Source organism: Delphinapterus leucas, chromosome 14 (assembly GCF_059928025.1).
Source record: "Delphinapterus leucas isolate spDelLeu-1000000601 "Yukka" chromosome 14, BTC_Dleu_Yukka2, whole genome shotgun sequence".
In the NCBI taxonomy this organism is placed as follows: Eukaryota; Metazoa; Chordata; class Mammalia; order Artiodactyla; family Monodontidae; genus Delphinapterus; species Delphinapterus leucas.
This window is the reverse complement of record NC_143142.1, coordinates 24,748,857-24,761,337: the sequence shown is the minus strand read 5'-3', so window position 1 is coordinate 24,761,337 and position 12,481 is coordinate 24,748,857. Positions and strand designations below refer to the sequence as shown.

Below are 12,481 nucleotides of genomic sequence, written 5' to 3'. Positions count from 1 at the left end.
CAAAGACTCTGGGCTTGGGACCCTCCGTCACCTCTTGGTGTGGTGAGTATGTACTACAGGCACGGTTACCCCAAGGAAACCTCATCCATCTCACCTGCTCTGTCCAACATGGTGGCCACAAGCCAACGAGGCTTCTGAACATGCAATGTGGGTGGTCGCAGTGAGATGTGCTCTAGATACGAAATACCCAGCACATTTCAAAGATTTAGGATAGTGTAGTGTAGAATGTATCAATATTTTTATATTTAATTCATATTGAAATGATATTTTCAAGTAATTTAGTTAAGCAAAACCTATTATGGAAACTAACTGCATCGGTTTCTCCTAATTTTTAAAAAGCGTTTACTGGATAATTTAAAATTACATATGTGGTTCAAATAGTGTATGTAATGGATAGGGCAGCACTGCAAAGTCACAATGTCAGTCACTTGTGTCTGAAATAGGAGAGAGAACTTCCTAGCACATTCAGGAAAAGCCATGTCTTAGCTTTGGAAGCACCATGAGAGGCCACAGGAAGGTGGGGAAGTCCAGGAACTTGTGTGGAGGGACCTCTTTGCTGCTGGGTCTGCCCCGTTCCAGTTCTGACTTGAAACAAGTTGCTCTGTCCTTTGTGCCTCAGCTTCCGCATCTGTAAGATGGGATATAATGGGGATGCTTGTTCATTGATTATTTGTGATTAAAGAAGTTAATAAGTAGGAAGAACGCGGATGGGTTTTGATATGTATTAAGCACACATGAATATTTACTCCTCTTCCATCTATGAATATCCTTAAGCCTTACCCACACACTTAATAGAAAGCAGAGACGGTGGAATAGTGGATGTAGGAATGGGATGGATGGAAAAAGTCTTGGGTTTGGGATTTTCCACTGACAACATTTTCTGGCCACACCAAAATACACAAACATATTGTAGGACCTCTAACAATTGCCTGTTGAAGTCCTAACCACCAGTGCCCAAGAGTGGGACCTTATTTGGAAATAGGGTCCATTCAGATGTAATTACTTAAGGTGAGTTCATACTGGATTGAGGGGTCCCTAAACCCATTCGGTGCGCCCACCAGGTCTCAGGAGCTCTGTTCCAGGTCACCACGGACACCCTCAGCCCCTCCTGCTGGCCTCCTTAGTCTTTCTAAGGCCACTTGGGTCTGGAGCTTAACTGTCCTAAACTCATCAAACTGAGCTTGTGTCAGACTCTAGACCCTGGAACGATGGGCAAAATTTGTTAAGAGGAGACTTTTTCTCGGGCCACACGGGTGGGTTTGGGGCAGGGGATGACACCTCTCATCATTTTTGTGGGGGGTCTGTGTTTGATTTTGAGTAGTTTCTGCTGCTATTTCATCAAGTTCAGCGGGCTTCCTCTGCAGCATCTATGTGCTCCCAGTCTCATCCCGTTTACTTTAATCTCAGATGTGTAGTTTTCACTTGCAGAAATTCAATGTGGATCATGTTTTTACACCCTGGGTCTCCATTTAACATGTTGAATCTTTCCTCAACCTCAGGAACAAATGGACTATAACTATAGCAGTTGCTTTTGTGTCCTTGTCTATCAAATACATCATCTGGGCCATTCAGGGCAAGTTCGGATTAACTGACTTTTGTACTTATTTTCACTCTTATTTTTCTGATTCCTTACAGGAAAATTTTGATATTCAGGTATTGTGAATCTTTCCTTGCTGGGTATGGGATATTTTGTTTCTCCCTATGTTCTTTCTTTCTTATTGTTTTTAGTTTCAACAAAGGTACTTGGGCACAGTTAAATCCTTTCTGTACTCGCTTTTACACTTTTTTAGATGGCACCAGGGGACACGGCCTTGGGGGACTGTCTCTACAACAACAGCCCTCCCCAGGGAGGGCACAGCTGGGAGCTGACAGGGGCTCCAACATGGGTGTGAGGCGGGTGAGCCCGGAGGAGGGACGTGGCGGCCCCCACTCTGTCCACTGTGCTGCTTTGCCTCGTTTGGAGTCCCAGGTTGCCACGGGATCCTGGAGGTTCCAGAGCTCTGATGAGCTGGGTGGTTCTGGGCATCCATCCAAGAGATTTGGGCTGATGAGTGGCCAGTCAGCACCATGTGGACATCCAGGGTCCACTAGCACTGGGTCTCTGCCCTCGCTGTCTGTCCTTCATTCAGGCCTTATTTCCTCAAGTCAACACCACAGCCCAGACACTGAGCCAGCCTGGTCCTGCCAGTCCATAATCACTCCTGAGCCCCCTGTGCAGAGCCTGGCTGGAGGGCTGGGAGGAGGGGCACCCTGGGGGTCTCAGAACGTGAGGGACCAGGCCAGACCTGTCACTGTTTTGTTCATAGTCCTCCTGGGGCTGGAGGAGAGTGTGAGCCAGACAGGGAGGGGGTTTGTGTCTCACTTCCCCGTCTGCCTGTGTCACTGTGAAGATAATCACTGCTGTCAGCTGACCTACAGTAATAGTCAGCCTCGTCCTCGGCCTGGGCCCTGCTGATGGTCAGGGTGGCAATTTTGCCTGAGCTGGAACCAGAGAATCGGTCAGGGATCCCTGAGGCCAGGTTGCTATCCTTATAAATGACCAGCACAGGGGCCTGGCCTGGCTTCTGCTGGTACCAAGATGTATATTTTTTGTCCAGTAGGTCTCCAGAGCAGGTGATCTTGGACGTCTGTCCCAAGGCCACGGACACTAAAGGCGGCTGGGTCAGCTCATAGGAGGCCACAGAGCCTGTAAGAGAGGATGGGAGAGGGGTTGAGAATGAAGGACCCATTCGCAGGGAGGGGTCCCACTCTGAGGCTGTGCCTGGGCTGAACTCTGGGTTTGAGGCAGGCCAGCCCAGGGTCCTGGGGGGCCTGAGCCTGCGGGCAGGGCCGGAAGGCAGCACCTGTGCAGAGGATGAAGAGGGGGAACAGGAGAGGGGTCCAGGCCATGGTGTGGACGCCCTGAGTTCTGCCTCCGAGACTCCACAGCAGCTCTGGGTTCTACTCATATCCTTTTATTCCCTCTCAGAGCTTTGAGGGGGGCAGTGAGGGTTTGGGTTTATGCAAATTTACAACCCCCTGGGGCTCCTCACTGAGATGGGAGTCACCCAAACCATCAGCCCAGGTGACTGTCACCCAGCTTCCTCCACGGCTTCGCATGTCCAAAAAATCAGACTTGGCCTCCAAGGTCTGAGGTCACAGTCACCTTCCTTATGTCTGACCACATGACCGCTGTTGGAAACCATCCAGTGGTCTCTCCTGGGCTGGCCCAGTGGGGCTGTCAGCCGGGCAGCATCCTGGCCGTGGCCACTGTGCCCCTTTCACTGGGTGTCCTGGGGTTCACTGTGAATGAGACCCTTTAATATGGTTACTGTGTCCTGAGCGGATGGCACAGTCAGTCCCAACTTCCTGCCGAGCACTGACCCTTGGACACCTGTGGACCCTGAGGGCTGGTTCCCTCTGGGGCTCCACTTGGGCAGCCCTACCCTCTGTCCTGATGCTCCTGGCTGCGCTCTGCTTCCCCCTGCTGTGGAGTAGAATCAGACCGGGGCTCCCCTCCCTCAGGTCACCCCAAAAACCACCTGAGAGAGTATGGACCAGCTGACTCTGAGCAGCTGTGACCCCTGCCTTGCCCGGCCCAGCACGGAGAGGTCACCTACACAGTGCAATTGTTTTTCCTGTAACCATGTCTCAGGGTAGAAATGCCCTTCCTGTCCCTTTGGTTTTGTTAGTAGAGTAGAGTGTGCAGGATGAACTGTAGCTGCAAAGTGTCAAGTTCCATAGCAACGTGTGTAATCCCCTCAGGACCCAAGGATCCTTGTATCTGGGAACCAAGATTGATACTATCCCCTGCCCAGGAGGTCAGCTGAGTGATGATGTTCCTGGCACTTGAGGTCATCTAAGCCCTTACATCATCACCATCATCATTATCACCATCATCTCCATCATCACCATCAGGATCTCCACCATCTCTCCTCCTTTTTTTATTTTTATTTTTTTATGTCACTTCACACCTCTCAGAGTTTGTGGTGCTAGCATTTCTACCTTAGCATAGTCTGCCTTTTTAAGGAAACTGGGGATCTTCTGCTTATTCCACTGGGATTCTATCCAGAAATCATACAGATGGCTGAACCCCTCTCCTCGGATTCCTGCAGGGTGACGACAGGAAACTCTAGGACCTCATAACTCACTGATTCCCTCTTTAGTTAACAATACACTTTGGTGGCCTTTTTATAATTTAACTTGGAAAAAAATTTCTTAAGGTCAGTACATACCTCCCCATTTTATAGCAGGTTAAGCTGTGGCCCAGAGAGAGTAAGTCCCCAGATTAATAGAGAAATGTGGGGTGAGCCCAGGGTGGAGCCCAGGGGTCCTGGATTCAGACCCTGGCCCTTTGGGGCAGAACTTCATCAGCGAGGGAGGGGAGCATGAGGGCCAGGCTGGGAGGAGAGACAGGGTCCCCAGGATCGCTGTCGTCCCCACCACATCCTTTCTGTCAGTAGAAGCCCCCTCAGCCTGCATGTGGGGGTGGTCAGCGGGGCTGTACCCCAGATTAAGCTGGAGAATCTGTGGGGATGCAGGGCTGCCTGGCCATTCAGGGGCCTGGCTGGGTCCTGCTGCCTCTGCTGCCGTGATGCTTCGTCCTCATTCTCCTGAGCAGGTGGGAGTGACTGGTGTCTCATGGCCAATCTATTGGTTGACAGCTGAGTCTTCAGGGGTCTGTAGGGCCTGCAGGTTTACCAAAAGTACCTTAAGACCAGCCCTTTTAAAATTAACCTATGTGTTGCCTTTATTATAGTTCTTATTTCTTAGAATGACTGTAATTACTATCTCTGATCCTTTCATGTCTGTGTGAAGGGCTCTGTTAGCATTTCTCACAATAGAGAACCATTGTCCTCCTGTGCACAGTGAACACACTCCTCTGTGTGGAACTTTTGCAAAAGATCCCATAGCCTAGAATCATAAGGACTCTTAGCTGATAAATGCTGGATCAGAGAGAAGTGATAACCAAATGTGAGGGCGGGAACCTTGAGGATCTTATCCGGTAACAAAACTAACAGCTAAAATAAACTTCTGGGCACCTGGGAATGTGGCGGCTGTGGACTGGACCGAAGAATGTGAATTCTCTGAAATACATACATACGTACATATATATGGAGAGAGAGAAAGGCTGTAACTGTCCAGGGCACCATGTAACCCATGTTACGACCAGGGAGAGGGTATATGGGTGATCACTACACAATTCTTCTTCTGCTTTGTTGGTCAAATGACTTCAAAATTCAAATTCCTGTGCTTTATTTCAGACTGAGCAATTTAAAAAATATTGTAAAATATACATACATAAGAGTTATTACTTTAATCACCGTGATGGTTCATTTTGTGTGTCCATTTGACTCGGAAACCGAGGTCCCACTTACATTTATTTCTGCGGGTGTCCGGGGGTGTTTCTGGAGGACATGAGCATTTGAACCTGTGGGCTCAGTGAAGCAGGCGGCCCTCCCCGTGTTGGTCTGGGAGGAACAAAAGGCCAAGGAAGGTAGAGTCCCCCTTCTCCCTGACGGGGGCGCTGGGACATCGGTCTCCCACCCTGGGACTGAGAGTCATACATCAGCTTCCCTGCTTCTCAGGCCTTCGGACTGAATCTCACCCCTGACTCTGCCGGTGTCCACTTGCAGACAGTGCTTCCTGGGACTTCTCAACCTCCAAAACCTCAGGGGAAGATTCCTCATAATAAATCCTCATTAAAAAATTGCTCACAATAAATCTCTGTCTATTCATACCTATCCTATTTGTTTTGTGTCTGGGGAAACCTGGATAATACCATCATTTTTGAGTGAAAATCCAGTGGTACTAAAACACATTCACTGCGTTGTGCACCCAGCACCACGATCTATCTTTAGAGCTTTTTCATCACCCCAAACAGAAACTCTGCCCCCATCAGACAGTACTTTTGGGCACTTGGGACCTGGGGTCCAACCAGAGGACAGTGTGTCCAGGAGAGTGTCCCCAGGAGAAGCCAGGCGGACTCAGCACTTCCTCTGCGGTTTCTGTGAAATCTCAGGAGAGGAAGGGTCCCAGGGGACAGGACCAGGTCTCAGGCCTCTCCAGGCTGCAGGTAGCCCCGCAGGACATGGGGCGCCTCATCCAGGAGAGCAGGGGACCCAGCCCCAGGACTCCTGCAGCGGGTCCCACCAGGAGGAGACGGATCCCCACAGAGCTCCGCCGGCTCAGAGAGTGTGGGCTCTCCTGAGACACGGGATCACACTCGGGCCCTGGACCACATCATGACCCCTAAAACTTTCCTTTCCTCTCAACCCTGACAGCAGTCTTTGTAGCTCAGAGCAGACACCTTTCTCCATTTTCATCAGGACGAACCAGGGCCCCAAGAGGACAGAGTGTCCAGCCCTGGAGGAGCCGGGCCAGGACCAGAGAGGATGCCCAAGCCTCAGGCCTGCCCTCCAGCTGCTCCAAGGCGGGTGGAGTGAGCGCCCGGCCAGGCAGGGAGGTTAGTGTCTCACTTCTCCATCTGCCTGTGTCACCATGAGGATTATAACTGCTGTCATATGACTGATAGTAATAGTCACCCTCGTCCTCAGCCCGGACTCCGCTAATGGTTAGGGTGACCATGTTCCCCGATTTGCAGCCAGATATCCAGTCAGGGATCCCCGAGGGACGGTTGCCATCACCATAGATGACCAGCACAGGGCCCGGCTTCTGCTGGTACCGTTGAACATATTTACTTCCAATGTTGTTCCCCCCACACGTGATCCTGGTCGTCTGTCCCAGGGACACCGACACCGAGGGCGACTGAGTCAGTTCATAGGAGGACACAATGCCTGCAGGAGAGAAAAGGACAGGTGGGCTGGAGGTGAAGAACCCATGTCCAGAGACCCCCACCTGCCTGGCCTGGACTAAGCTCCAAAGATTCTCTGGGCCCCGAGGGCGCCCCCTCCTGTCAGTCTCAGCCCCAGGGGCCCATGGGCCTGGCTGGTGGATGGAGCCTCTGAACAAATGAGAACGCCCCTCACTTTCTCTGGCAGGCGCAGCCCCTCGGGGCTCACACACAGCAGTGAGCACAGTGGGGAGATTTCAGCCCCTCCAGCCCCCCATCCTGCAGCAGGGCCAGGAGTCTCCTGTCCCCACGGGCAGCGCCCTGCTGAGCTCAGAGTCAGGGCCAGGTCTGTCCCCGAGCCCTGGGCCAGGGGGTGGGTGGACCCTGGGGGCAGCACCTGTACAGTGAGCCAGGAGGCCGAGGAGGAGGGGGGTCCAGGCCATGGTGGAGGCACCCCGAATCTGCTCCCCAAGGCCTAGGCTGGGCAGGGTGGCTCCCAGGCCTCTCTTATCCCCTTGCTGGAGAGAGAGCTGCTGGGGATGCAAATCAGCCGGAGCCCAGGGTGTCTGCCTGGAGAGCCTCTGTGGTTTCAGAGAAGGGCTCAGCCCCCAGGGACACGGAGAGGGAGGGGTGGCCCCTGCAGACCCCGCTTCGGCCCGGGGGATCCTCCTCCACCTGCTGTCCCATAGTCTGGGGGTGACATCTCCACCCCAGTCTGAGTCCTGGCCTCACTCCTGGACGGGCCTGGCCACTGAGAGCTCAGAAGTGGGTCTGTATTCTCTGAACCCATTCTGTGGGTGACAAGCTGGGACTTAGATAGGGGTAAGGTCCTGCCCTGGATCACAGCTCCTCAGTGACAGAGGTCTTAATCCCTAAATAATAATAGCCTCTTCTGAGTGTTCTAGAACATGTCTGGGTTAGGAGGGGGTGTGGGAAATTCTCAGCCTAAATTGTAGATTCTTCCTATCAGTTCTCCCTGCTGCCTGAGGGCGGCGCTGCTGCACCTGCCCTGGGGTGGGAGTCTGACACCTGGGAGGCTGACAATGCCCTGCTCCCCGTGGAGCTGAACAGAAAACCCAAGGACAACACACCCCAGATTCAAAGCGACTAGTGCAGCATTTTCATGATCTTTTCTCTGGAATTACTGCTTAGGTCTTAGGGATTCGGTGCATAAAGTATCATCTGTTGCTGGTTCATGGTCCATTAGTGTGACAAGTTAATTGTATATTTAATAACCTGTAATTGTCAATACATTTTAAAAATAAATTTAGTTATTTTATTTATTTATTTTTGGCTGCGTTAGGTCTTTGTTGCTGTGCGTGGGCTTTCTCTTGCTGCGGTGAGCAGGGGCCACTCTTCATTGCAGTGCGCGGGCTTCTCATTGCGGTAGCTTCTCTTGTTGCGGAGCACAGGCTCTAGGCACATGGGCTTCAGTAGTTATAGCTTGCAGGCTCAGTAGTTGTGGCTCGCGAGCTCTAGAGAGCAGGCTCAGTAGCTGTGGCACACGGGCTTAGTTGCTCCGCAGCATGTGGGATCTTCCCGGACCAGGGCTCAAACCCGTGTCCCCTGCATTGGCAGGTGGATTCTTAACCACTGCACCACCAGGAAAGTCCTGTCAATACTTTTTCTTTTTTTTTTTAAGATTTTTTTGATGTGGACCATTTTTAAAAATTATTTATTTATTTATTTATCTATTTATTTATGGCTGTGTTGGGTCTTTGTTTCTGTGCGTGAGCTTTCTCTATTTGCGGCGGGCGGGGGCCACTCTTCATCGCGGTGCGCGGGCCTCTCACTGTCGCGGCCTCTCTTGTTGCGGACCACAAGTTCCAGACACGCAGGCTCAGTAGTTATGGCTCACAGGCCTAGTTGCTCCGTGGCATGTGGGATCTTCCCAGACCAGGGCTCGAACCCGTGTCCCCTGCATTGGCAGGCAGATTCTCAACCACTGCGCCACCAGGGAAGCCCTGTCAATACTTTTTGAACATAATTGTTCCCCATGTGGTCTCCATCCTCCAAGTTAGACATCAGCTCTCATGCTAGACAGGGATGTACCTGGAGGAAATTTCTGGCTTTTCTTTTCAAAACAATCCACAGGTGACATGTTTATATTTCCAATGTGGACATTTCCCCTGCAACCTCTGGAATTCTGTGTCAAGTAGGAGATTTATGTGCCCCTTGTCCAGGTTGTCACATGGTTATTTAAATATTCTCCAGGGAAATGGTCTTCTTGTGAAAAGTTCACTATTTTTGTAGGTCATCCAGAAATTTCCTCTTGCGCCTCTAAGAGTTTGGACAGTGGTTTGGCTAGCAAACCACTGAGGTTGTCAGGATTTTCTTTTTTTACATGAAGGAGAAACACATCCAGCCAACAAATGATGGGTTAATAGCTGTCCAGGTACCAGCCCAGTTCCTCCCCGGACCCTGTTTCAGATGAAGACAAAGGTTTTGGTATAACTGAGGTGTCCACTGTGAAGGCTGGGGTAGCACTTTGAAACAGAACAGGTGTTCTTGCTGGTCGGTCCCCATCATTTATTTTGTAGCTGACTTTTAAAATTGAAATATATTTGCCGTATAACACTGTGTCAATTTAAAGTGTACAACATGGTAATATGTTACATTTGTATATTGTCCACTGTAGCCATGATTAACACCTCTATAACATTACATAATTATTCTATAAAATTAAATATTTTTATATTGAATTATAGTTGATTTACAATACTATATTAGTTTTGGGTGTACAACAGTGATTCAATATTTATATAGATTATATTTCATTTAAAGTTAATATAAAATATAGGCTATATTCCCTGTGCTATAAAGTATGTCTTGTAGATTATTTATTTTATACATAATAGTGTGTACTTCTAAATCTTTACCGTATCTAGCCCCTCTGCCCTTTTTCTCCCCACTGATAATAACCACTTGTTTGTTCTCTATATCTATGAGTCTGTTTCAGTTTAGTTACATACATCCATTTGTTTTCTTTTTTTTTAAGATTCCATATATAAGTGATTACATACAGTATTTGTCTTTCTCTGTCTCACTGATTTCACTAAGAATAATGCCTTCCGGGTCCATCTGTGTTGTTAGAAATGGCAAAATTTCATTTGGCATTTAATATTCCATTGTATACATATACCACATGTTTATCCATTCATCTGTTGATAGACACATAGGTTGCTTCCATGTATTGGCTCTTGTAAATAATGCTCCTATGAACATAGGAGTGCATGTGTTGCTTTGAATTATTGTTTTCATTTTCTTTGGATATATACCCAGGAGGGGAAATGCTGCATCTTATGGTAATTCTATTTTTCATTGTTTGAGGAAACTCCCTACTGTTTTCCATAGTCGCTGCATCCCCACCATCAGTGTAGTCGGGCTCCCCTTTCTCCACATCCTCGCCAACATTTGTTATTTGTGTTCTTTTTGATGATGGCCATTCTGACAGGTGTGAAGTGATACCTCATTGTGGTTTTGGTTTGCATTTCTCTTATGATTGGCCAGGTTGAGCACCTTTTCATGAGCCAGTTGGCCATCTGCATGTCCTCTTTGGAAAAATGTTTATTCAGGTCTTCTACACATTTGTTTTTGGGTTGTTTGTTTTTTTGATATTGAGTTGTATGACCTGTTTATATATATTTTGGATCTATAAGCCCCTTATCTTTCATATCATTTGAATATTTTCACCGATTCAGTAGGTTCCTTTTATCATTTTCTTGATGGCTTCCTGTCTTCTGCAAAGGTTTTTTTTTTAATTAATTTATTTTATTTTATTTATTTTATTTTTTTGGCTGCGTTGGGTCTTTGTTGCTGCATGTGTGCTTTTCTCTGGTGGTGGTGAGCAGGGGCTACTCTTCGTTGTGGTGCACAGGCTTCCCTTTGCAGTGGCTTCTCTTGTTGTGGAGCACGGGCTCTAGGCATGCAGGCTTCAGTAGTTGTGGCACACAGGCTCAGTAGTTGTGGCTCGTGGGCTCTAGAGCGCAGGCTCAGTAGTTGTGGCACACAGGCTTAGTTGCTCTGTGGCATGTGGGATCTTCCCAGACCAGGGCTCGAACCCATGTACCCTGCATTGGCAGGTAGATTCTTAACCACTGCACCACCAAGGAAGCCCTGTGCAAAAGTTTTAAGTTTCATTAGGACCCATTTGTTTATTTTTGGTTTTGTTTTCTTTGCCTGAAGAGACAGATGGGAAAATATTACTACAATTTATGTCAGAGTCTTCTGTCTATATATCTATTTTTTGGGATAAAATCGGATATTTAATCCCCCTGGCATTTGTCATTTACTCACTTTTCACTTTAAAATGGTCCCCATATACAACGCCTACACATGGGCAGATCCTGAGGGATCTGGGATTAAACCCAGCTCAGGGCCAGAGTGATATTTTCCTTGAGTTAAGAATTTGAGGGGTAGAAGTGACACGTGTTCAGGTGGAGCAAAGGGGACTCACACGTAATAAATCCGGGTCTTTGCCGCTGCTTAGCACAGGCTGGAGCCCAGGGAGCAGGAACAGGATTGACACAGGCGGGTTGAGACAAGCCCCTCGGCCTTCCCTATTTCACCTGGGGTCTGAAGACCTTCAGGGAAGGGGTTACTCCTCCTTCTCCTCTGCCCGGTACTCACCATGAAGCAGTGCTGGGGCTTTAGCTGCTGCATGTGCCTCTGGTCCTGAGCCCTGTCTACTGTCCTGGGCTGTAGGACAGTAGACAGGGTGGCTACTGGTCACCGCCTTCCCCAAATGTCTGTAGATTTGCTGCTGTGATTGGGAGCAGAGGACTTGGGGAGCACACTTGACAGGGAAAGGCAGGGGCTGAGAGACGGAATAATAATGCCAAGTTCACTTGGGGAGGAAGATGGTTTTTCTGGTGGAACGTTAAAAACATTCTCCTGAAGTCTTAGGTTAAAGAGATCTTGCTTGAAAATGCTGGATCAACGTGACTTGCCTTGTGATGGTCATCACTAGCTCAGCCTCCAGTCTGGTCTTTGTCGCTCGTCTGCTCTGCCCATGGTCAGCGGAGAAAGGAGCTGCTCTTCCTACGGGGAAGGGAAGCCCTGTCCGTTGTGCTGATCCAGGTTCCGTGCCCTGGAAGGACCATGCGGGGAGGAAGGTGGAGCTGGCTACCCCAGGCTGATTCAGCTCCCCCTTAGAAGCTATCACTATGAAACAGGTACATTAGACCAGACTATACAGAAATCCTCAGTCTCTTCCTTTGGCTGCACCCCAGCGATGGTGAGCGCAGCTCTGCCCCCAAGGATGGAGCCTGAAAAGCAGCTGGGGATGGATGCCGGGCATTTGTCCGTGTGGTGTATGGGCTATACAGGAGTTTGGCCAGGTTTCTTCAGGAGCCATCCTTGAGCATTCGCAGTTGTGCTGGATCCTGTACTCATAGAGCCGGTGAGGGTGACTGTCAGTCTGGGCAACACCATGAGGGAGAGCTCCTGGGTCACCTCAGGCTGGGAGCTGACAGCTGACGAGAACAGAAGGAGACGCCCATGGGCACCACAGTTAGGGCGACTCCTCCACAGGGCCCCTTGCCCAGGCCCCTTCCCCAGAGCCCAGGGAGTCTGCCCTGACCTGTGCAAAAGCCTATGAAGGGGACAGTGGTCCAGGACATGTTGGTGATGCTTCTACATGCACTGCTTCTTGAGGACCTCACAGCTGGAGCTGGACTCCTTCAACTTAAATCTCCTCTTCTCCATCTC

The 12,481-nt window shown here is 49.6% G+C and overlaps 1 protein-coding gene across 1 annotated transcript in view; it reads right to left on the bottom strand.

Moving 5' to 3' along the window:
• The window catches only part of LOC111162933 (immunoglobulin lambda-1 light chain-like), a 37,054-nt gene extending 34,150 nt beyond the window's left edge, over window positions 1-2,904 (bottom strand). The window contains exons 1-2 of the mRNA XM_089894784.1: window positions 2,844-2,904; window positions 2,393-2,686 (exon numbers count right to left, since the gene is read on the bottom strand). Of these exons, the coding sequence (XP_089750910.1) occupies window positions 2,393-2,686; window positions 2,844-2,889 (340 nt within the window). The 5' untranslated portion in view covers window positions 2,890-2,904. The remainder of the gene's footprint in view (window positions 1-2,392; window positions 2,687-2,843) is intronic.
• Window positions 2,905-12,481: the final 9,577 nt, after the last annotated feature.